The sequence below is a fragment of the Bombina bombina genome, chromosome 12, assembly GCF_027579735.1.
Source record: "Bombina bombina isolate aBomBom1 chromosome 12, aBomBom1.pri, whole genome shotgun sequence".
Taxonomy (NCBI): domain Eukaryota; kingdom Metazoa; phylum Chordata; class Amphibia; order Anura; family Bombinatoridae; genus Bombina; species Bombina bombina.
In genome coordinates this window covers 4,193,426-4,221,370 of record NC_069510.1, presented here as the reverse complement: position 1 = coordinate 4,221,370, position 27,945 = coordinate 4,193,426, and the positions used below count along the sequence as shown (strand labels likewise).

Genomic DNA, 27,945 nt, shown 5'->3' with positions numbered 1-27,945 from the left:
ACATCTGCTCTGTATAACACCTACACTACTGTACGTCTGCTCTGTATAACATCTACACTACTGTATGTCTGCTCTGTATAACACCTATACTACTGTACATCTGCTCTGTATAACACCTACACTACTGTACGTCTGATGTGTATAACACCTACACTACTGTACGTCTGATGTGTATAACACCTACACTACTGTACGTCTGCTCTGTATAACACCTACACTACTGTACGTCTGCTCTGTATAACACCAACACTACTGTACGTCTGCTCTGTATCACACCTACACTACTGTAGTCTGCTCTATATAACATCTACACTAATGTACGTCTGCTCTGTATAACACCTACACTACTGTACGTCTGCTCTATATCCTACACTACTGTACGTCTGCTCTGTATAACACCTACACTACACTACTGTACGTCTGCTGTGTATAACACCTACACTACTGTACGTCTGCTCTATATAACATCTACACTGCTGTACATCTGCTCTGTATAACACCTAAACTATTGTACACCTGCTCTATATAACATCTACACTACTGTACGTCTGCTCTGTATAACACCTACACTACTGTACATCTGCACTGTATAACACCTACACTACTGTACGTCTGCTCTGTATAACACCTACACTACTGTACGTCTGCTCTGTATAACACCTACACTACTGTACGTCTGCTCTATATAACATCTACACTGCTGTACATCTGCTCTGTATAACACCTACACTACTGTACATCTGCACTTTATAACACCTACACTATTGTACATCTGCTCTGTATAACACCTACACTACTGTAAATCTGCTCTATATAACACCTACACTGCTGTACGCCTGCTGGGTATAACACCTACACTACTGTACATCTGCTCTGTATAACACCTACATTACTGTTCCTCTGCTCTGTATAACACCTACACTACTGTACGTCTGCTCTGTATAACATCTACACTACTGTACGTCTGCGCTGTATAGCACCTACACTACTGTACATCTGCTCTGTATAACACCTACATTACTGTTCCTCTGCTCTGTATAACACCTACACTACTGTACATCTGCTATGTATAACACCTACACTACTGTACATCTGCTCTATATAACATCTACACTACTGTACGTCTGCTCCGTATAACAACTACACTACTGTATGTGTGCACTGTATAACACCTACACTACTGTACTTCTGCTATGTATAACACCTACAATACTGTACGTCTGCTCTGTATAACATCTACACTACTGTACGTCTGCTCTGTATAAAACCTACACTACTGTACGTCTGCACTGTATAACACCTACACTACTGTACGTCTGCTCTGTATAACACCTACACTACTGTACATCTGATGTGTATAACACCTACACTACTGTACGTCTGCTCTGTATAACACCTACACTACTGTACGTCTGCTCTGTATAACACCAACACTACTGTATGTCTGCTCTATATCCTACACTACTGTACGTCTGCTCTGTATAACACCTACACTACACTACTGTACGTCTGCTGTGTATAACACCTACACTACTGTACATCTGCTATGTATAACACCTACACTACTGTACGTCTGCTCTGTATAACACCTACACTACTGTACGTCTGCTCTATATCCTACACTACTGTACGTCTGCTCTGTATAATACCTACACTACTGTACGTATGCTGTGTATAACACCTACACTACTGTACGTCTGCTCTGTATAATACCTACACTACTGTATGTCTGCTCTGTATAACATCTACACTACTGTGCGTCTGCTCTGTATAACATCTACACTACTGTACGTCTGCTCCGTATAACACCTACACTACTGTATGTGTGCACTGTATAACACCTACACTACTGTACTTCTGCTATGTATAACACCTAAAATACTGTACGTCTGCTCTGTATAACATCTACACTACTGTACGTCTGCTCTGTATAAAACCTACACTACTGTATGTCTGCTCTGTATAACATCTACACTACTGTACGTCTTCACTGTATAACACCTACACTACTGTACGTCTGCTCTGTATAACACCTACACTACTGTACGTCTGCTGTGTATAATACCTACACTACTGTAAATCTGCTCTATATAACACCTACACTACTGTACGTCTGCTTGGTATAACACCTACACTACTGTACATCTGCTCTGTATAACACCTAAATTACTGTTCCTCTGCTCTGTATAACACCTACACTACTGTACTCTGCTCTGTATAACATCTACACTACTGTACGTCTGCGCTGTATAGCACCTACACTACTGTACATCTGCTCTATATAACACCTACACTACGGTACGTCTGCTGGGTATAACACCTACACTACTGTATGTCTGCTCTGTATAACACCTACATTACTGTTCCTCTGCTCTGTATAACACCTACACTACTGTACATCTGCTATGTATAACACCTACACTACTGTACGTCTGCTCTGTATAACATCTACACTACTGTACGTCTGCTCTGTATAACATCTACACTACTGTACGTCTGCACTCTATAACACCTACACTACTGTACTTCTGCTATGTATAACACCTACAATACTGTACGTCTGCTCTGTATAACATCTACACTACTGTACGTCTGCTCTGTATAAAACCTACACTACCATATGTCTGCTCTGTATAACATCTACACTACTGTACGTCTGCACTGTATAACACCTACACTACTGTACGTCTGCTCTGTATAACACCTACACTACTGTACGTCTGCTCTGTATAATACCTACACTACTGTATGTCTGCTCTGTATAACATCTACACTACTGTGTATCTGCTCTGTATATCACCTACACTACTGTATGTCTGCTCTGTATAACATCTACACTACTGTACGTCTGCTCTGTATAATACCTACACTACTGTACGTCTGCTCTGTATAACACCTACACTACTGTACATCTGCTCTGTACAACATCTACACTACTGTGTGTCTGCTCTGTATAATACCTACACTACTGTATATCTGCTCTGTATAACACCAACACTACTTATGTCTGATTTGTATAACACCTACACTACTGTACGTTTGCTCTGTATAACAGCTACACTACTGTACGTCTGCTCTGTATAACACCTACACTACTGTATGTCTGCTCTGTATAACACCTACACTACTGTAGTCTGCTCTATATAACATCTACACTAATGTACGTCTGCTCTGTATAACACCTACACTACTGTACGTCTGCTCTATATCCTACACTACTGTACGTCTGCTCTGTATAACACCTACACTACTGTATGTCTGCTCTGTATAACACCTACACTACTGTATGTCTGCTATGGCGTATATGATATTTTTACAATAAATATACCAAATATCACAAAGAAAAAAAAATGTGAAATAAATGTGATAACAAAAATCATAAAAGGAAAACCAAATAAAGTTCTGAATAAAGGATATGTCTGTGTCCTCTGGATGAGTTTTTCAGCTTGTTAGCAATCCTCAGTGAGATCCCATAAAAAAGGAAACAGAAAATTGCAACATAGTGTGAATCTGTAATGGCACTGTGAGGAAGTAGTTGTTTTGTAACAAATGACTACTCACATTTGTTGGAGCTTTCCACTAAGCTCAAGGATATGCGCACTCCCACTTTATACTGATGGGAAAACAGTACACTTGGCAAAACTTGGATACAAATTTATTTTAAAATATATAAAAGCGTCACATAAGCCTTGATAACACCACAATGTAAGGGTACAAAAGGGTACGCTAAGCCCCCAGGTGTCCTGGCTAGTGTAGAGACGTGATAAAACTCAATATAGAACTGTTCTATATTGAGTTTTATCACGTCTCTACACTAGCCAGGACACCTGGGGGCTTAGCGCTACTGTCTTGCTACTAAAGAGGTTTTGGTTTCGGCGGTCACACTCCTGCTGATCCATTTACCTCTTTGCAAGTTTGGCGATTTGAAGCATTTATTACAGCATATCTGCTTTTGTACCCTTACATTGTGGTGTTATCAAGGCTTATGTGACGCTTTTATATATTTTAAAATAAATTTGTATCCAAGTTTTGCCTAGTGTACTGTTTTCCCATCAGTATAAAGTGGGAGTGCGCATATCCTTGAGCTTAGTGGAAAGTTCCAACAAATGTGAGTAGTCATTTGTTACAAAACAACTACTTCCTCACAGTGCCATTACAGATTCACACTATGTTGCAATTTTCTGTTTCCTTTTTTATGGGATCTCACTGAGGATTGCTAACAAGCTGAAAAACTCATCCAGAGGACACAGACATATCCTTTATTCAGAACTTTATTTGGTTTTCCTTTTATGATTTTTGTTATCACGTATATGATATTTTTACTCGAATCCCAGAGTATTTCTGTAAACATTTTTGCCTTACAGTTCTCACTGTTTTTTCTTGCAAATTAAAATGAGACGAGGTTGTGACAAAATATTCAAAACACTAATTATTTTGCAAGTGAACCCATGTATACAAAAATATCAGCAAATTGAATGTACAATGCACTGATAACAGCGTATTTTGATTTGTGTTTGGTGTAATAGTAAAGTTTAAATATACGTTGGGGTCTCCTTCCCTACATTTATTGCAAAATGTTACCTAGCAGAGCACTCTCATTATTTATATAAGAAACATCTCACCACTTACCGGGACAGCCCCTTTTTTTATTCCAAGAGGGCTTTTCCTGTGAGTATCGTTGTGAAAAACAATGTTTCGAAATTTGTTAGAATCGGCCCTTATATTGTATAGTGTCTCCCTTCACATCAATGGGTCAATTTATTAAATGTCGAGCGGACATGATTAGCTATAGCATAAGCTGTCAGCATTTATCATTGTACAAGCATTTCTAGTGAAACGCTTACACAACGCCGCTCCTTGCTCATCAACGGCCAATCGACCACTAGCAGAGGGTGTCAATCATCCTGATCATAACGGATCAGGATTATTTCAGTCCACCACCTCTTACAATCGCTGCTTCTTAACTTACATTTTTGGCGAGCCAGCAACGATGGGCTTAGAAAGCAGCATCCGCTGCTTAATAAATTTACCCCAAAGAATATTAATTTTGTAATTCTGACAAAACATCTTATAGATGCTCACCAGACCAGATAGTGTTAGAGAATCGCCCCTTAGTGAAATTCAGCATAAATAAATTAAATGAAAATAATTAGAATTTACATCAAATGTCAAATATAAGGAAACCACTCACCCATTTATTGCACAGGAAAATGTATAATACTGCAAACCCTCATTTCTGTGCCTGAAACAGAAATGACAATCAGAAATACAAAGAAACGTACATTTAGAGCAAGATTTATCATTCCTATACTCCTATATTTGCGCCTAAAAATGTGCACATGAATAAAAGCCCCAATTTATCATTCAAACATGCTCCTAAATTTGGGTAAGTTCAACTGTAAAATTCTACTACTCTGTTCAGGTGCACCAAAAAAGGGCTAAATATCCTATAGTACGCCTCATTAATTCGATTAGTTACAAATGTATCATTTATTTTCTCCTATAGCGGACTGACAGTTCTCCAGCAAATGCATGCATTAAAGTTCTCCATAACTACTGGGGAGAACAGCAGCGCAATAATAATAATAATGTATATTGTAGCAAAAATATATATATAAACGGGCTAAAAAATAATATCTATTGGGGTGCAAAAAGAATATATAAAAAGTAAAGCAAAAATAGAAATGCAAAATAATGAAAACAGATCTATTTTCTTCCATGACATTTTTCTAGAAGATGGGCGTTAACACTAGTGGGGCTGTATAAATATTTCTATTGGTTCATATACCACTTACATGGAGAAAAGAGTTGCTTATTTTCATTGATAGATAAAGCGCAGATACTAATCTGATTGATGAAATGTATCTCCTCAGCTTGCCAATGGGGAAGCGGAAAAAAACAAAACTTTTTTTTATAAATTTGAGCGCACAGATGCGCTTCTCTTAAGGCAAACTGAGAACCCATAGGAGAATTACACAGAGAATTCTTGCGCTTGAGTACAACAGCTACTGGTGATTACATATAAGATAGTATAAGCACAATAAGACATGGCAGGTAGATGATGGTATAATGTGACTAACTGGCATAGCGGGGGCAATTGTCTTATCACTGATTTGACCATGTTGTGATACCTTTTACAGAGAAATATATTATTATTATTATTATTATTACAGTAATACCAATCACAACACAAACATCATCATTATAATCATCATCATTCACAAAGATAGATATACAGTATATATATATATATTATTTTTTCACACACAGACACACATATACAAATATATATATATATATATATATATATATATATATATATATTTTATTTTTGAGAAAAAACAAAAACCAATGGCACTACTTGGTTATGTGTGATTTTTAGAAAGCTCTTAATAACTCAGGTATTTGATTAGTTGTTCATAATGAACTTTGTAAATACAAATTATTTGAGTAGAATGGTGCTGTGTATTATTGAAATTAGAACAAAATTATGGTGGGTTAAGAGAACCCCTCAAAAAAAGAATACATGTATAGCACCCTAGAGCTGTTTGTAAATATATATAAAATAGACTTGTTATAAGATTGGAATCAGTTATTCATGACAGATTGGTCACGAGAATAGGGGAGAAGAAAACGGAGATAATTAAAATATAACTTTTATTTTAGAAATCACTACTAAAAGCATGGGAAGCAAACACATTAAAAACACACACAATATATGTTGACTAATATGGTTGAGATACATACATCTATATCAATGTAAATAGTCTTGTTTGTTATGGGTGGGATTGGAATCACAGTATGATTCTGCACAGAGATTCTAAATAGTGACTTTGTTATTTTATTGTGGTCTACAAATTATATTTCCTTCACTATTAAAGCACTTATGTAAATATTTCTACTTGTTATTGTCTCATGAGTAGCACCTTAAGTTATGTTATTTTTAATGGGTGTACAACAGTAACCACCCTAATTTTATTGTTTTTCTGGGTGCTATCCACTCAGTTATGAAACTGAAATTATACATAAAAATGTGTATTGTATTCAAACTTCACAGGGTTATATACAGACTTTAACGAATATATCTCCTTTTTTTAGTAGTGCTTAATAAATTACATACAAGATTGTATGTGACACATATGTTGATTTTGTGGTTTGTACTGATAAAACGTTTTTATTAAATGATAACACCACTGTTTCAGCCATGCAGCAATTGTTCTGCAATTTATTTATGTTAAGTTTTGAAGACATATACTGAAGTTGCCATTAAAGCTGCAGTTAATACGTTGTCATACAGCTCTATATGTTTTGTATTACTGGGACCCGTGTTATAACTTGTGCTAGATATCAATAGTTTTTTATAATATATGTTTTGTATTACTGGGACCCGTGTTATAACTTGTGCTAGATATCAATAGTTTTTTATAATATATGTTTTGTATTACTGGGACCCGTGTTATAACTTGTGCTAGATATCAATAGTTTTTTATAATATATGTTTTGTATTACTGGGACCCGTGTTATAACTTGTGCTAGATATCAATAGTTTTTTATAATATATGTTTTGTATTACTGGGACCCGTGTTATAACTTGTGCTAGATATCAATAGTTTTTTTAATAATATATGTTTTGTATTACTGGGACCCGTGTTATAACTTGTGCTAGATATCAATAGTTTTTTATAATATATGTTTTGTATTACTGGGACCCGTGTTATAACTTGTGCTAGATATCAATAGTTTTTTATAATATATGTTTTGTATTACTGGGACCCGTGTTATAACTTGTGCTAGATATCAATAGTTTTTTATAATATATGTTTTGTATTACTGGGACCCGTGTTATAACTTGTGCTAGATATCAATAGTTTTTTATAATATATGTTTTGTATTACTGGGACACATATTATAACTTGTGCTAGATATCAATAGTTTTTTATAATATATGTTTTGTATTACTGGGACCCGTGTTATAACTTGTGCTAGATATCAATAGTTTTTTATAATATATGTTTTGTATTACTGGGACCCGTGTTATAACTTGTGCTAGATATCAATAGTTTTTTTATAATATATGTTTTGTATTACTGGGACCCGTGTTATAACTTGTGCTAGATATCAATAGTTTTTTATAATATATGTTTTGTATTACTGGGACCCGTGTTATAACTTGTGCTAGATATCAATAGTTTTTTATAATATATGTTTTGTATTACTGGGACCCGTGTTATAACTTGTGCTAGATATCAATAGTTTTTTATAATATATGTTTTGTATTACTGGGACCCGTGTTATAACTTGTGCTAGATATCAATAGTTTTTTTATAATATATGTTTTGTATTACTGGGACCCGTGTTATAACTTGTGCTAGATATCAATAGTTTTTTATAATATATGTTTTGTATTACTGGGACCCGTGTTATAACTTGTGCTAGATATCAATAGTTTTTTATAATATATGTATTGTATTACTGGGACCCGTGTTATAACTTGTGCTAGATATCAATAGTTTTTTATAATATGTTTTGTATTACTGGGACCCGTGTTATAACTTGTGCTAGATATCAATAGTTTTTTATAATATATGTTTTGTATTACTGGGACCCGTGTTATAACTTGTGCTAGATATCAATAGTTTTTTTATAATATATGTTTTGTATTACTGGGACCCGTGTTATAACTTGTGCTAGATATCAATAGTTTTTTATAATATATGTTTTGTATTACTGGGACCCGTGTTATAATATATGTTTTGTATTACTGGGACCCGTGTTATAACTTGTGCTAGATATCAATAGTTTTTTATAATATATGTTTTGTATTACTGGGACCCGTGTTATAACTTGTGCTAGATATCAATAGTTTTTTATAATATATGTTTTGTATTACTGGGACCCGTGTTATAACTTGTGCTAGATAGTTTTTTATAATATATGTTTTGTATTACTGGGACCCGTGTTATAACTTGTGCTAGATATCAATAGTTTTTTATAATATATGTTTTGTATTACTGGGACCCGTGTTATAATATATGTTTTGTATTACTGGGACCCGTGTTATAACTTGTGCTAGATATCAATAGTTTTTTATAATATATGTTTTGTATTACTGGGACCCGTGTTATAACTTGTGCTAGATATCAATAGTTTTTTATAATATATGTTTTGTATTACTGGGACCCGTGTTATAACTTGTGCTAGATAGTTTTTTATAATATATGTTTTGTATTACTGGGACCCGTGTTATAACTTGTGCTAGATATCAATAGTTTTTTATAATATATGTTAGAAAATGTCAATATTATTTCAATAATTGAACTTTTCTTGCACAGTTTGTTTGTGTTAGATTTTTCAAAAACATATATTAAAGCTGCAGTTTAGGCAGCAATTGAATCATTATGGTGCAACTCTATTATATTATATGTAACACATGTACAGGTGGCCCTCGTTTTACAACGGTTCAATTTACACCGTTTCAGAATAACAACCTTTTTTCCAGTCATGTGACTGCTATTGAAAAGCATTGAGAAGCAGTGCATTTATTAAAATAGCCATTAGGTGGAGCTGTTCGCTTGTGTTGCAGTAAAGCCAAGCAAGCTGAAATTAATCAGTTTAACCAGACCTGAGCTATCGAGCAGATTTCAAAGGAACAAGATCTTCCTGTCTATAAATCAGTCCAGATTGGAATGCATAGAAAGAACTGTTTGCAGAAAAATACAAGTGAAGTCTATGTTGTGTGATTATTTTATTAGGTTTATAATGCTGTTTAGCAAATGTTTTTGTTCATTTAACTTAGTTTAATTATATATTCTGTGTTGTGTGATTATTTAATTAGGTTTATAATGCTGTTTAGCATTTAAAGTCTTCATTTCAAAGCTTTAAAAATAATGTATTAGGTGTTACTTATGTCAATTTTGAGAGGGGCCTGGAACCTATCTCCCTCACTTCCCATTGACTTACATTATAAACTGGGTATCAATTTACAATGGTTTCGATTTACAACCATTCCTTCTGGAACCTAACCCCGGCGTAAACTGAGGGCTACCTGTACTAATGTTACCATTTGGATTGAATGGCAGCACTGTTTCATTTAATTTATAAACTATATGTCTCTTCTTTAACTGTTAACAATAATGTTGCAAATTTAGTCTTACATACCGTATATGTTTTTCTTTAAAAAAATAAAAAATAAAACACAATCATTAATACAATCGCATGTTGAATCACAACACCATAAATTAAACTTTAACTATTAAAAAAATTTTCAGACAATTCAAACACTCTTTGATTAATATTTTGAACAAAGATGTTGTCAACTGCAAAATCCTATAGTATATGGGATATAAGATTTTACAAGTTCATTATGTAATATGTCTTTAAATGTATCACATCAAACATACCTTTAAGTATGATTCATTTATTCATTATGTTTCATTAAAATTAACACTATAAAAATTATATTTAATTATTCACCACGTTTTTTCGTTTTTTCTTCTCTTTTTATTTTATCACACATGCACAGTTCTCTCTAAATTGACCTTATTTTATTTATATTATTTTAGAATTTACATCAGGTAATCCACAGTCACGTAATATGTCCACACTTCATATCACCATTAACAAATTAAAACATATCACCGAAGTACATTTATTTTTTAGAATAAAATCCATTCACTTAATAACTAGGTAACACTAATTAATATATTCACAATATATTTCATTCACAATTTTCTTTTATTCACAATATCACAATTCACAACACTAATTAACCATACAGTTTTTCACACAGTTTGTTATGATAAAAATTCTCACAATACAACTTATAACTCATGTACAAATAGTATCCAGTACTATAAACATATGTGCAACTCATGTATAAATTGTATCCATATAAATATATGTACAACTCATGTACAAATAGTATCCAGTACCATAAACATATGTACAACTCATGTACAAATTGTATCCATATAACTATATGTACAACTCACATACAAATAGTATCCAATACTATAAACATATGTGCAACTCATGTAAAAATTGTATCCATATAAATATATGTACAACTCATGTACAAATAGTATCCAGTACTATAAACATATGTGCAACTCATGTACAAATTGTATCCATATAAATATATGTACAACTCATGTACAAATTGTATCCATATAAATATATGTACAACTCATATACAAATAGTATCCAGTACTATAAACATATGTGCAACTCATGTACAAATTGTATCCATATAAATATATGTACAACTCATGTACAAATTGTATCCATATAAATATATGTACAACTCATGTACAAATAGTATCCAGTACTATAAACATATGTGCAACTCATGTACAAATTGTATCCATATAAATATATGTACAACTCATGTACAAATTGTATCCATATAAATATATGTACAACTCATATACAAATAGTATCCAGTACTATAAACATATGTGCAACTCATGTACAAATTGTATCCATATAAATATATGTACAACTCATGTACAAATTGTATCCATATAAATATATGTACAACTCATATACAAATAGTATCCAGTACTATAAACATATGTGCAACTCATGTACAAATTGTATCCATATAAATATATGTACAACTCACATACAAATAGTATCCAATACTATAAACATATGTGCAACTCATGTACAAATTGTATCCATATAAATATATGTACAACTCACATACAAATAGTATCCAATACTATAAACATATGTGCAACTCATGTACAAATTGTATCCATATAAATATATGTACAACTCATGTACAAATTGTATCCATATAAATATATGTACAACTCATATACAAATAGTATCCAGTACTATAAACATATGTGCAACTCATGTACAAATTGTATCCATATAAATATATGTACAACTCATGTACAAATTGTATCCATATAAATATATGTACAACTCATATACAAATAGTATCCAGTACTATAAACATATGTGCAACTCATGTACAAATTGTATCCATATAAATATATGTACAACTCACATACAAATAGTATCCAATACTATAAACATATGTGCAACTCATGTACAAATTGTATCCATATAAATAAATGTACAACTCACATACAAATAGTATCCAATACTATAAACATATGTGCAACTCATGTACAAATTGTATCCATATAAATATATGTACAACTCATATACAAATAGTATCCAGTACTATAAACATATGTACAACTCATGTACAAATTGTATCCATATAAATATATGTACAACTCACATACAAATAGTATCCAATACTATAAACATATGTGCAACTCATGTACAAATTGTATCCATATAAATATATGTACAACTCATGTACAAATTGTATCCATATAAATATATGTACAACTCATATACAAATAGTATCCAGTACTATAAACATATGTACAACTCATGTACAAATTGTATCCATATAAATATATGTACAACTCATATACAAATAGTATCCAGTACTATAAACATATGTGCAACTCATGTACAAATTGTATCCATATAAATATATGTACAACTCACATACAAATAGTATCCAATACTATAAACATATATTTGGATATTTCATAATATATTTATTCTAGGTTGTGATAAAGATGTCAATGTATTACAACTATACTCCATTAATTATATATACACAGTAAACAATAATAATGTATTCGTAACCATACTTTACCAATTTAATATATATACATATCCCTTTTACTATTGATACACAGCAATTTCTAACATATTCTTTTACCTGTCATTACAGTGATTTGATAGCAAAATATAACCAGCTATTATATTGCTATTTATGGATGACCCATAATATTTGTCATAAATACTTGCATCAACAATCATGATTAAAACTGAAAATGCACAGAACCAGATTTGAATGTAACTATAGTCAGCAAAGATAATGTAGTACGATGACATTAGCCTACAACATCCAGAATTCCAGCCGCATATGTTCATCTAATGACGTATGCTAAAAGGGGCGTGGTCACGTATGGAGATGCTATAAATAGAGACGTTTAAGGCTATACTTGCGATATCCTTTGAAAAAGCCGTGTTAGATGGCGAAACATGTTAGGGACCTGTTAGGAGTTGATGGGAACTCCCCTTTTTAACTAGCCGCAATACAGACTAAGAGACTTTATAAAAAAATGATTGATGTTTATGTATAACCGATTGTTATAAATGGTGGTAATTGAGCCAAAACAGAGCAGTAATAACTAAAATAACTGTCTAAAATAGTTGCTTTATGTGGCATTAATTAAGCTAAACAGAGCGATACCAACTATGATGTTGAAAACATTTGTTTAATATGCCGGTAACTGATGGGGACTCGGCGTGGGAGTAATTAAGTGAGAGTAATACCAATCACAGTGGGAACCGAGTGCACAGAGCAATACCAATTATAATATTTGTCTAACATATTTAACATCTGAATTAATTAGGTGATATCTCAGTAAGATGAGAATTGAACCAAACATTTGTTTTTAGGAGGTAGCAACTTAACTGAATAGTGTAACACTAGCACAATGAAGTGATTGATAGTAGTATCATTAAACTCTACTGTAACATACAGTTGTGTTTGCCATGTGCTGCTGGCAGCTATTTTACCCACCTCTCTTGCTGACTCTGGTGCATACTGTGTGATGCTGCTCATTTCCTGCACTTCCTTTTATTGCCAGACTGGTGTGCATCATCCATGTGAGACAGGATGCAGTCTCAGAATTGTGATGTCATCACTTATTATTTAAAGGGCCTCTGTTCAGTATGCTTTGCCTTTGCGTTGTCTCAGACCTGTTTGTGAGAGATCCTGTGTATTACCTCGCTGCCTGATGTCCTTCCTGGTTCCTGATCCCTGGCTTGTTCCTGACTCTGCTGTTCTCCTTGTTCCTGATTCTGGCTCGTCTGACTATTCGCTTTGGCTCCTTACTCGGCTCGTCTGACTACCAGCTCTGGTTTTGACTCCTGGCTTGTTATTTGACTTGTGGACATTTTATAATTTTTTGCTATTAATAAAGGTGTGATTATTTTTGCACTTCTCGTCTCAGTCTGATTCCTGGAACCCTGACAGATGCGCCATGTTGCTTAAAATGTCACATGCAAAGCTGTAAAATCCGTCTTTTGATTGGATTATGTTTTTACACGACCTTGGATGCGCCAAGTTGCTTAAGACAAAACATACAAAGGTGTAAGATCTGTTTGATTGAATTATGTTGTCCCACAATATTTGATTTGATTTCTTGGATTATGGATTGTGTCAATCATGTACATTGTTGAACCATAGCTGATAAAGAACACAAAAATATCTTTTGATGGCTGTCTCATTGAAGAAATGAATGAAGGCAATATGTTTTTTATGCAGAATACATTTTGAGGCAAGTGCAAATCCATGAATATACTCCATCTTGTTTAATATGTTTGTCAACAATATTTTCACTTTACTAAATAATTAATGTGTTGTATTGAATTTTCTACATAAATAATTCCTAAAGATGAGCTTTTGTATTTGAATAAAATAATCAATATGCCTTGACCTTTATTATATGATAAATATATGAGATGTCTACTTATTCTAGATGTTATGTCCTGATATTTTTTTTTTAAATTTAAATGCTCAGTATCGTGTCATGTATGGCTTCCACATTGTTAATCTCCAAATATATTACTGTGAGCATATATTTCTAATGTAACTCTTAAAAGGACATGAAACCACAATTTATTTATCATTAATTTAACATACATTTTTAACCCGGTTTGCAATTATCTTCTATTCTCAAATGTACTTCAGTCTCTTTGTATAATGTGTTGAATGAGCATCAATACACTACTATATTTTAAGTAAACACATGGGTGAGTCAATGACAATCGGTAGGTATATGCAGCCACCAATAAGCAGAGCAGTCCTAGATAAACCTTTCTGCAAAGGATAACAATATAACAAGTCAAAGAATTTGAATAAGTGTGAATGTTATTTAAAATGTTAGACTCTCTCAAAATCATGTAAGCGAACATTCTGCTTTCTTACTCCTTCTAAATGAAATGACTTTCTTAAAAAATTCAAACACTATAATGTAGCTTTTAAAAAAATAGACTTTATTTAACACGTCGAGAGAAATATGGCATACAGGCTTAGTATCCTATTCAAATATGTTCTTGATTTAACAAGTATGTGTAGATATACCAACAAGCCCTAAGGATTAGTATATGTTAGCAATGCATATGTTATTGTTTAAAGGGACAGTCAAGTCAAGCAAAACATTAATGATTTAAATATGAAATCCAATTTTCTTCAAATTTCTATTAAACTTTTATCCACAATTTATCTTTGTTCTCTTGATGTTCTTAGTTGAAAGCTAAACTTAGGAGGTTCATATGCTCATTTCTTAGACCCTAAAGAGTGCCTCTAATCTGAATGCATTTTGACCACTAGAGGGTATTAGTTAATGTGTTTCATATAGAAAACATTGAGCTCATGCAGTATAGTTACCCTGGAGTGATCACTGATTGACTGAAATGCAGGTCTGTCAAAAGAACAGAAATAAGGGATCATTTTGCAGAGGCATAGATACAAGGTTAATCACAGAAGTAAAACCTGTATTTCTATAAGCCATGTTATTCAAAACTTGATAATGCATAATAAAAGTTTTTCTTTGTAACCAACAATAATTCATGTTATGACTGTCCCTTTAAGCTGTGTTGTTGGCATCAAAACATTGAAATGCCATCATGTCTAATTGTAATGGTCATTTTGTTTGAGATTAGAATAGTTTGGACATCACATCGCAAAAACCAATCAATGTAATCAATAAGGACAGCATGTGATGATGTTGTCTCCACACACTTATAAAACACACTATGCAAACAATCTGCCTCCATGGACCATAGAAGCCTATTAAATACAGAGTGTGCTCCACAAGTGTAAGAAGACCACATCATAACATACCTATCCTTTACACATTAAATAAATAAAATTTATACAAAATTACTTCCTCTTCCTTCCCCTCTTCCCATGAGACGGAGGCTCGGGGGGGGGGGGCAACTGCCCCCTCCGATAAATTCTCATAGGAGATTTTTGGGTAAGAGGAGTAATGTGAGTGGTTAAGGGATCACCAGGCTGAGGAGGAGATTGAGGCAGAGGAGAAGATGGAGGAGGCCCAGGAGCAGATGGGGCAGGAGCAGATGGTACGTTTGGCAAATTTCATTCAGTACTCCTGTCAGCTACACTCTGTATTCCGCCTGTTCCCTCCGGGAGGCACGCATCTCCTCGAGAAAATCAGCCAAGATCTGCACCTCTGATATCTCTGGGGGGGGATGTTCTCCTGAGGAGCTGATGCATGGCGGGCTGCTGCTGCACAAGGGGCTACTGCAGGGATCTCTTCTGCAGTGGGGGCTTCAGGGGGGATAGTGCAGGGATATCTTCCAGGTCTCCCTGAGGTGGCGAGTCATCTGCACCACTCTCATGCCTGGGTGAAGGAGAAGCCTATGGGTGCTGTGCTTCCTCCTCCCCGGGCTCAGACTCTTTATATTTGAAAAAGAAAGAAATCGAGATATTATCACATTTCCAAATAAAGATGTAAATGTTCTATTTGAAAGTGTATTAATGAGGCTGCCTTCGTAATTCTAGTGGAAGCAAAAGCAATCAATACGATTTCAGCATTTGCAAACCCGTCTTTCTGAAATCTATATGGTCAATCTGAATGTCTTTTTGCATTTGTCTTAAATTTGTTTAAATGCACATCTAATCTGTAGACTAGATACTAATGTGATGGCTTTTCTTGAAATGCAACTTTCGCAAGGTAATTGTGAATGCGTTTACATAATAATGTATAAAAAAGCATAATTGCGTTAGTCATATCCTTAAATAAAAAACACCAGGAGTGTCAGTATCTACAGAGAGCCGCTTAGCTCCTATAGGAGGCGCTATAACATAAAAAGCTCACACTAATAAAAAGAGTGTATGAATATATAAATATATATAAAAGACATAAGAACAAAAATTTAAAAATGAAAATATAAAAACCAATCCTTGGATATAATGGTCAGAAGTCCAACAGATATCTTCAAATGTCCATGAATTTGATAGGCAGCTCTCTGACTTCACCCGAAGGGATGATAAACTTCTGTGATAATAAGACAAAGACAAAAACAAAGGCGCCACATGTGTAGATCAATAAGAACCCAAAAATCCAGATATGGACAAACACAGGGTACTCACAAAAGAGATGGCACTCTGTTGTGCTGGTAGAGGCAGGCTGGTATTCTGCAGCAAACCAGCTGGTTGGTACAGTGAAGTCCTCACCACTTCCCGATAGCACTGGAGTCCAATTGCGCTGAATCACTGGAACATCGATCCCAATGGCACCGGCTCACTGTGACTTGAACCAGCAGCAGCTGCACAGGAAGTAAATGGGAGGGGAACAAAGGCCAGTTCAATCAAAGTAGTCTAGTTGCAGACTGGAGCTCCACTCTAGACATGAAACATGTCTCCAGGGAGGTAACATGTTTCATGTCTAGAGTGAAACTCCAGTCTGCAACTAGACTACTTTGATTGAACTGGCCTTTGTTCCCCTCCCATTTACTTCCTGTGCAGCTGCTGCTGGTTCAAGTCACAGTGAGCCGGTGCCATTGGGATCGATGTTCCAGTGATTCAGCGCAATTGGACTCCAGTGCTATCGGGAAGTGGTGAGGACTTCACTGTACCAACCAGCTGGTTTGCTGCAGAATACCAGCCTGCCTCTACCAGCACAACAGAGTGCCATCTCTTTTGTGAGTACCCTGTGTTTGTCCATATCTGGATTTTTGGGTTCTTATTGATCTACACATGTGGCGCCTTTGTTTTTGTCTTTGTCTTAATATCCTTAAATAATTTTTGCGTGTGAATGGGTTATGAGGTGGATGTAAAGAGATTAGTAAATGAGCTTACCAGCAGATGAGAGGGGCAGGTTCCCGGTATCAACTCCTCTGATACCGAATATGGCCATCTCGGAGATGTTGGGATGCAGCATTTCCTCCGAGCAGGAAGGAAAACTCCAAAATTATTTCCGGACCGCCACCAGTCCCTGCTAGGTATTCCCTCTCCCTTGTGAGCTTTCTTTTAAGTTCAGCTCTGCAGTCCCGGTAACAGTGCTGAATAGACTTGACATCCTTGTTATAGACCTCCACTGCCATTAACGACATCCCTGATCTCGTTCCACAACTTCCTCTTATCTGAAGGGGTGGCCCTCGGTGCCTGCAGCCTCCTAGCCCTCTCCATATAAGTCTCTATGAGGGACTCCTTCTCATCCATAGTATATCTTTCCTCCCTCTGCCTGGGCTTCCCATGCGATGTGAGCCTATGTTCCCCTGACTGTGAAGCTCCCTGTCTACGCTGAAGACCACTTGGCCCAGCCACTTGTGAATCTTCCACAATGTGTCCGGTTCCACCCACCCCTTCCTCTCCGGTTCCTCTCCCCCTTCCTCTCTCCTGCCTAAACTTCTGCCTAAACTCCTCTACAAGCTCATCCCTAAACTCAGCCCTAGCCTCCTGAGCTCTAATAGCTGTGGGCTAATCTGCCCCTATCCCCCCTCCAGACATACTCAAACCAAATGTGAAAGTGCCCAAATGAAAAGGGGGTCAAAACATAATGAACAAAAAGTAAAAAGTGCTCAAAGTGTGAATGGGATATAAATAAAAGAGGGTAAGCGGTATTAAACAGACAAACGTATATGTTGAAAAAGACAAAAATGAGGATATGTAAACAATAAGTTTTTTTAAGAAAACAAAAACCTATGGGATGAAAAGGGAATGGGGTATGGGCTTACAGGGAATGGGGTATGGGCTTACAGGGAATGGGATATGGAGTGTAGGATGAGAGGGAATGGGGAATGGAGTGTATGTAGTGTTAGTGATAATTGTATGTATGTAAATGTCTTTATATAATGAATGTAGGAACAAAAAACTCGCACACTCACCCAAACAAACTCTCGCTCACTAACTCACACTAACTCACTCTCTCACACTAACTCTCTCACACTAACTAACTCTCACTAAATCACACTAAATCTCTCTAAACCCTCCAACTCCTATACCTGCACCTAACTTGAAAAAGCAATACAGTCAAAGAAGTCATGCTTTGAGCGTGCTTATATGCCCTATTTAAATGTTTAATGATGTACTGGTTTGCAAAGTAAAGGAGGTTCAGGTGTGCTTTCTTTGTAATTATTATGTGTGCAATGTGGAGTAGTTGTTTGAATTTGCGCATGCTCATACTGAGTTTGCATTTGTGTAATGTGTATAATGTTCCATGTTGCAAGATCTCAACGTATTTAGCGATTCGTCGTTTAGTGTAAATGTTGTGCATTATTTTTTGCTTACGATTGTGAATGTTGAATGCGTATGTGCTATGTTGCGTGAGCGATTGTTGTTTGTACATTTGAGCTGAGTGTTTATGTTGTGCATTATTTCGTATACGTAATATGACAGAGCAGTGTGTATTTCTCTCGAGATTGAGTGTTAGATGAAAAATCCGAGATTAGTTCATTTAGCATTGATCTCTATCTGAGAATCTTTAACGCGCCCGTAATTACGCTTATTAAATAAATAACCGTGGTACTCGTTTTACCGTGATGCCATTACAAGGTTGTTTTCAGACTCGTAATACCTACAGTATAAAAAATATGCAATGGAAATAACGTACACGATATTAGCGAGCAGGCCATAATGCCAAACTCATAATCTGGCTGAGACACAGCTCTGTAAGTCTTAATTTTCCAATTTTATTATTGGATCGTGCTGGCATAGGGCATACTGTCATTTTTCTCTTGGTTTTCTATCTTCTTATTGAATAATATAATATAATAACCTGTAAACAAGCGAGATAGGATGTGCACAAAGCACCTACATAGTGCAGATCAATTTATTAAAACAAACACAGACACACGTGATGTAAAAAGAAAAGCCCCGTAGGGTGTCTACTCACAGGATCAAACCACAAACATGTGAGGTATGTAAAAGCGCAAATAAGAGCACACAGCTGCAGATCACTAATCAACTAGCTGGCTCTGCACCTTTATGTGCAAAGTGGTTGGGGAAAGCTGTTGATAGAGATGTTAGCAGGAGTGCTGCAATGGTCACCGTAACTCCAATGTGTTCCAGGTAACAATACAGTCCCGCAAACAGATTGAGTCAATGTCTCAAGAAGAAAAAGTCAGCAAATAAAAGTATTAAAACATATACAGCACTAATACCACTCCCTGCACTATCCATTCTAAGTAACAGTTTTCCGGTTGCATGAAGGTGCTGTGATACCAGGGTGTGGTTCTACTGCTGTCAGACACTGTGCTTTGTAATTCTAGCTAAGGCTTCTAGTACAAATGTAGTTTAAGAAACTTACCAGATATAGCTAACAATAAGCAGACACAATCCAATAGAGATAATGATACATTTCTTCTGTGTGATTTTCTGCCCTGTAGAAATGAAAAGTATCAGAGAGATTACTCATGGGGTAAGCTAAGTGCAAAGGCATAAAACTAAACCTTACTGTGCCCAGCAAAAGCTGTGACTATCGGGCATCCCATATCAATAACTCCCTTGTGTTTGCAACTAACAAAAAGTGAGCGGTTAGTCGGCACCAGATGGGCAGCAGTCTTCCTGTACAAATATGATGGCATGTTTTTCAGCACAACACCAATGTGTTAGCCATCTTACAAATTCTGCCAACATATATGTAAAGGCAAATCCATATTCTTTTTTTTTTTTAAACTTTTATTTATAACCAATAAAGGGTACAATAATGTATATTGTTTCATCAGTCCTCCTCACAGGGCGAGTTAAAAGGCAGAAATAGCAATACAGTAAATTGTGGAATCATATATCGGCATATAGGTAACTTTTAATGTTTTCAATGGATCGACGAGTGATCTAATAAATATGTGTTTGTACCACAATATTGGGGTTTAAATATTATTATTAAACTTAAAGGGACAGTCTAGGCCAAAAATAAACTTTCATGCTTCAGATAGAGCATGTAATTTTAAACAATTTTTTAATTTACTTTTATCACCAATTTTGCTTTGTTCTCTTGGTATTCTTAGTTGAAAGCTTAACCTAGGAGGTTCATATGCTAATTTCTTAGACCTTGAAGGCCACCTCTTTTCAGAATGCATTTTAACAGTTTTTCACCACGAGAGGGTGCTATTTCACGTATTTCATATAGATAACACTGTGCTTGTGCACGTGAAGTTATCTGGGAGCAGGCACTGATTGGCTAAGTCAAAGAGAAATGCTTAGGAGCGCTAAATAGCTAAAGGTTAAAAAGACATTAGGAGGTGAACCAAAAAAAGTTATACACCACAAGCTAGTAAAGCAATAGATTTTATATTTCTTTATGCTTTTACTAGCTTGTGGTGAATAACATTTTTTGGTTCACCTCCTAATGTCTTTTTAACCTTTAGCGCTCCTAAGCATTTCTCTTTGACTATACTCATTTTTACCTAATTGTTAGAGGATCTATTAGGGCCCTAGGAGTTTGGGTTAGCGCACATCTCTCCTTTTTACCTACTGATTGGCTAAACTGCAAGTCTGTCAAAAGAACTGAAATAACGGGACAGTTTGCAGAGGATTAGATACAAGATAATCACAGAGGTTAAAAGTATATTATTATAACTGTGTTGGTTATGCAAAACTGGGGAATGAGTAATAAAGGGATTATCTATCTATTAAAACAATAAAAATTCTGGTGTAGACTGTCCCTTTAACAAAATACAGACACAAACACGCAAAACAAACAAACCAAATAGACAAACAAGGAATAACCAGTCCTATCAATAGTAATAATGAGAGACTTAGCATGAGTGGCAGTCTGACTGAAGAGTGCCCATATCTATGTTTACAAAAAATGTAAAAAGGTAAGGGATATCAGAATGAGGTGCTGAGCAGTTTTCTTATGCAACTGGGCCACATAATAAAATGATGAATTCTATGTTTTTAGTATAATACGATCATTTACATAGTTTCGGTAAATTGCAAGTCTTCAGTTTAAATCCGAATATTTCTATGGCATTAGAAATAAGCATTAAAATTCAATACATACAGAACCTGAGCAGCTCTATAATACTATATAACCTATACTATATAACCTATATATATTATATATATATATTTATATAATATATATATATATATATATATATATATATAATATATATATATATATATATATATATATATATAATATATATATATACACACACTATATAACCTATACATACATATATATATATATATTATATATAATATATATAAATATATATATATATATACACACACACCTATAATAACCTACTACTATATAACCTATATATATACATACATACAGGGAGTGCAGAATTATTAGGCAAATGAGTACTTTTGACCACATCATCCTCTTAATGCATGTTGTCTTACTCCAAGCCTGTATAGGCTCAAAAGCCTACTGCCAATTAAGCATATTAGGTGATGTGCATCTCTGTAATGAGAAGGGGTGTGGTCCTAATGACATCAACACCCTATATCAGGTGTGCATAATTATTAGGCAACTTCCTTTCCTTTGGCAAAATGGGTCAAAAGAAGGACTTGACAGACTCAGAAAAGTCAAAAATAGTGAGATATCTTGCAGAGGATGCAGCACTCTTAAAATTGCAAAGCTTCTGAAGCGTGATCATCGAACAATCAAGCGTTTCATTCAAAATAGTCAACAGGGTCGCAAGAAGCGTGTGGAAAAACCAAGGCGCAAAATAACTGCCCATGACTGAGAAAAGTCAAGCGGTGCAGCTGCCAAGATGCCACTTGCCACCAGTTGGCCATATTTCAGAGCTGCAACATCACTGGAGTGCCCAAAAGCACAAGGTGTGCAATACTCAGAGACATGGCCAAGGTAAGAAAGGCTGAAAGACGACCACCACTGAACAAGACACACAAGCTGAAACAAGACTGGGCCAAGAAATATCTCAAGACTGATTTTTCTAAGGTTTTATGGACTGATGAAATGAGAGTGAGTCTTGATGGGCCAGATGGATGGGCCCGTGGCTAGATTGGTAAAGGGCAGAGAGCTCCAGTCCGACTCAGACGCCAGCAAGGTGGAGGTGGAGTACTGGTTTGGGCTGGTATCATCGAAGATGAGCTTGTGGGGCCTTTTCGGGTTGAGGATGGAGTCAAGCTCAACTCCCAGTCCTACTGCCCAGTTTCTGGAAGACACCTTCTTCAAGCAGTGGTACAGGAAGAAGTCTGCATTCCTTCAAGAAAAACATGATTTTCATGCAGGACAATGCTCCATCACACGGCGTCCAAGTACTCCACAGCGTGGCTGGCAAGAAAGGGTATAAAAGAAGAAAATCTAATGACATGGCCCTCCTTGTTCACCTGATCTGAACCCCATTGAGAACCTGTGGTCCATCATCAAATGTGAAGATTTACAAGGAGGGAAAACAGTACACCTCTCTGAACAGTGTCTGGGAGGCTGTGGTTGCTGCTGCACACAACGTTGATGGTGAACAGATCAAAACACTGACAGAATCCATGGATGGCAGGCTTTTGAGTGTCCTTGCAAAGAAAGGTGGCTATATTGGTCACTGATTTTGTTTTTGTTTGTTTTTGAATGTCAGAAATGTATATTTGTGAATGTTTAGATGTTAATATTGGTTTCACTGGTAAAAAATAAATAATTGAAATGGGTATATATTTGTTTTTTGTTAAGTTGCCTAATAATTATGGCACAGGTAATAGTCACCTGCACACACCAGATATCCCCCTAAAATAGGCTATAACTAAAAACAAACTAAAACTACTTTCCAAAACTATTCAGCTTTGATATTAATGAGTTTTTTGGGTTCATTGAGAACATGGTTGTTGTTCAATAATAAAATTAATCCTCAAAAATACAACTTGCCTAATAATTCTGCACTCCCTGTTGTGTATATATATATATATATATATATATATATATATATATAGTAATGAACAAAAGAATGGTCCAGCGCTCAAAGTTAATGTATGAACTGCTATTTACAATAAATATATATTCTCAATCCACTATTAAGAATAAATATATTTATATAGATATATGTCTCTATATATGCAACAATTTATAGTTAGTGCAAATGGGCAGTCTTATTCGGATGGAAAGGTCTGTGGATGTATAATATCATATAGTCCACAAAGCTAGTTCCCGTGTGCTATAGGTGTGGGCAGCCCGTCTGGTCTAAAGATGATCCCCCGCAAGGTGAGGTATCTTCTCGATTTGTCCTGGAAAAGTATAGAAGGAGACAGGCGCACAGGGGAACACTTCGTGTAATACGTTCACAGAAGTAACATAAAAAGCAAACAGTGGGGGGAATTATCCGCACGCTCAACCTGGTGTACCCTCAAGTAGTGAGGTACTAGAAGTGCACTTATATGGTTGTACTCTGTTCCTTTTCTCCCTTCTCGTGTGTCCGCGATCCTCCGGTGTTAGGTGTATCTTCAGTGGATCACCGTTATCCGTTGTCAGTGATAAGGGGAGTAAGGGGATATTATATGTATAGAGGTGTGTGTATAGTCTATATATCTCAATTGAACACACAATACACTATAGTATAAACAGAGATTATAAAACCATATATTTATTTTGAATAGTATAAAACAGACACACTTGTCTGATTAAGATGCAAGGTAGAAGCAAACATATATATACAATGGTAGTGAGCCGTAGTGCTGCCCGGTAATAAGATCCTTATACAAAAGGTCTGTTTCCAAATGCATACACTAAATTGCTCCACAACCGTTAGAAACGTTAGAAGTTAACAGGTATCACAGATATCCAAATATACAAGTATACAAGTAAGGAGCACCAAAGGTATCAATCGAGCTAATAAGGCTAATTTCGTTGCCCCAGCACTCGATTACCTTATGCAGCTCCGTGTATGCTGTGCACTCAAAAGCGTGCAGGTGTGACGTGTGGCGGGGGGGGCGGAGCCTAACCGCGTTTCGTAACCAAGGGTTACTTACATCAGAGGTGTGGGCCGCCCCCCAGACCTAGCTCTATAAATGCCGTGTGGCTGTGGCTGATTGGGCCAAGTGTTAGGCCCCTCGGTCGCCATTTTGTTTAAGGGCAAGTGGCCAGGTTTTACTGTTCTATCTACAACCCAGTATTCTTTTTCTAGTTTCGTTAGTCATGCATATGAAATTGACAATAGATTTTAGTTCCAAGTTGGCAATCAAACTTTTTGTGGTGCTTGTTTGTAACTTTGAGTGTTACTATAATCAATTGAAGTATCCAGTTTGAAACGATACTTAATAGAATAAGGTCTATATAAAAAAAAAAATATAATCGTAAAATATATATATACACAGTAAACTTAACGAATTGTATTGTGACTTTCATTTAAAAAATGTAATTAAGACTAGGTACAGAATTACTGTAATGTTATTAAAAATAGGTACAGAATTACTGGGATACGTTATAGTATACTCGTATTTATTTCTTCCTCATATTTGTAAATGAAGAAAGGATACTTAAAAGAACAAGATGAAATGTCAGAACACCATAAAATTATTAAAAGGGGAGATAAAATTTAAAGTGATAGGATATTCCAAACTAACTTAATTAAGAACCATAGTGTATATTTTCCTAATGGTTTATATACTTTTAAAAATCTAAAAACATAAAACATAAATTAACTGTCTCGTGATTTTTTGGAATACATACATGGGGGAGAGATCAAATGGTGTTCAGAAAAGTCTCCCCAGTTAGTATACCAATGGGATTATAGAAATGCTGCTAGGTCAATACTCTCTATTTAAACCATTAGGTTCTAAGCGTTCCCAATTTATGGATCCAAACGTCTCCCTTTTTCGTAGTTCCAGAAGTCTACTACCTCCTCTGTTACCTTTGTGTATTTGTTCTATAGCCTTAATGAAAAAGCCTCTTTGTTTTTATATGAATATTCGTAAAGTGGTTTATGAGAGGATTTTTGAGGGTTCCCTGCTTCTATATTTGTTCATAGTGTTCCAGACAGCGGATTTTTAAAACCCCGGGGGTCGTGCGTCCTATATATCTTTTTTGGGGTGTTACAGGTGCACTCCAGGCATATAGACTACATGATCAGATCTACAATTTAGTAGACCCTTTAATCGGGATATTTTCTCCTTCTTTTCCGCAGTCTATAAATTTATTAAAATTTGTTATTCTTATTTATATGTGTACACAGCACACACAGTTTTTTCTTGCACATTTGAAAAAAACCTTGTATATTAGTAATCTGACTTTTAGGTTATTTATCTGTTTTCTTGATTTTCTGAATGTCACTAGGTGCTAAGAAATTCTTTAGATTCTTGTTTTTCTTGTATGTGAGCATATGGTCTGTTGGCCTATAGTGTCTTTTAGTATGGGGTCATTTTTCGAAGATTGACCAATTTTTTCTGTAGAATGTTCTTAAATCTTCCAGTGGCCTTACATTGAAAGGTTTAACAAAATTAATTTTAGTATTAGTATCTCTTTTCTGTATTGCCCTTATTGTATCTGGTGTTGTGGTTGGTTGTGTCTGTAATTGTTGATTATTACCATGTACTAATGTTTCTCTGTTTAAGTTGAATTGCTCTATTATATGCCTTTTGGATAGTTTTAGTTGGATAGTGTTTTTCTGTAAACTTATCTTTGAGTTTATTTGCCTCTAATTCAAATTACTCATATCTGAGCAGTTTCGCCTCAGTCCTCTGAAACTGTGCCGAATGGAATATTTTCTATCCATTTAGGATGGTGGCTGCTACGTGCGTCTAGTAACCGTTAGTGTCAGTAGGTTTTCTGTATAGCTTGCTGCATATATTCCCATTGATACATATAAAGTGACATCTAGAAAATCAATGGATGAGATTTCTATTCTTTGTGTAAAAGTGAGATTCATGCAGTTGGCATTAGTTCTTGTACATATGTATCCCATAGATTAATCTCTCCATCCCAAATAACTAGGATGTCATCTATAAAGCGATGCCAGAACACAACATTTTTGTTTTTAAATTCAAAATTATTATAAACCATCTCCTCCTCAAATATACCCATATATAAGTTAGCAAAATTAGGTGCAAACTTTGTACCCATGGCTGTTCCTGTGTTTTGCAGATAATATGTTCCTTCGAATTTGAAATAATTATTCTGTAGGATATATCTAATGGATTCTAATAGAAAGTTTCTCTGCTCAAGGGCAATCTGATTAGCATTGTCTAGTGATCTCTTAATCGCACTTATCCCTTGGTCATGAGGGATAGATGTATATAATGCTGTTACATCGAGTGTAGCCCATTTATAAGTTGACTTCCATTGTATTCTTTCTATAATTTGGAGAAGGTGGGGTGTATCTCTAAGGTATGATTTGAGATTAAGTACCATAGGTTTTAAAAATTGATCCACATATTCAGATAGTCTAGATGTTATTGAATCTATACCTGAGATGATAGGCCTGCCAGGTGGTTTGGTCAGGCTCTTGTGGATCTTTGGTAGGTAATAAAATATTGCCATTTTCGGTTCATCATTTGAGAGGTATTTTCTCTCTCTGTCCGTGAGTACTCTGTTTTGGTAACCAGAATTTATGTGTTCCATATACGTTCTCAGAAATAGAGGTGTAGGGTCACTTTTCAGGGTCATATATGTCTTACTATCAGAGAGTTGGCGATTAGCTTCCTCTAAATAGTCTTTCCTGTCTAGAATGACTATGCCTCCTCCCTTATCAGCCTCCCGTATCACAATCTGTTCATTATCCATTAGTGTTTTTAGCACCCTTTTCTCTCTTATGCTCATATTATGTTTCTGGATTTTATAGTTACTGCAGAGTTCCATACAGTCTTGAATGACCTTATCCTTAAACATGGTTATGTATTTTCCCTGTGATTGGACAGGGAAGAAAATGGACTTGGGTCTTAGGCCACTATTAATAATACTTAATTCA

The 27,945-nt window shown here is 35.4% G+C and overlaps 1 protein-coding gene across 3 annotated transcripts in view; it reads right to left on the bottom strand.

The window, feature by feature from the left end:
* LOC128642963 (histo-blood group ABO system transferase-like) overlaps positions 1-27,945 on the bottom strand; it is a 144,184-nt gene that overhangs the window by 37,530 nt on the left and 78,709 nt on the right. For all 3 annotated transcript variants that reach the window (XM_053695865.1, XM_053695866.1, XM_053695867.1), the window contains 2 exons: positions 20,385-20,457; positions 5,192-5,242 (listed from right to left, as the gene is read on the bottom strand). In XM_053695865.1, coding sequence (XP_053551840.1) covers positions 5,192-5,242; positions 20,385-20,457 — 124 coding nt within the window. The remainder of the gene's footprint in view (positions 1-5,191; positions 5,243-20,384; positions 20,458-27,945) is intronic.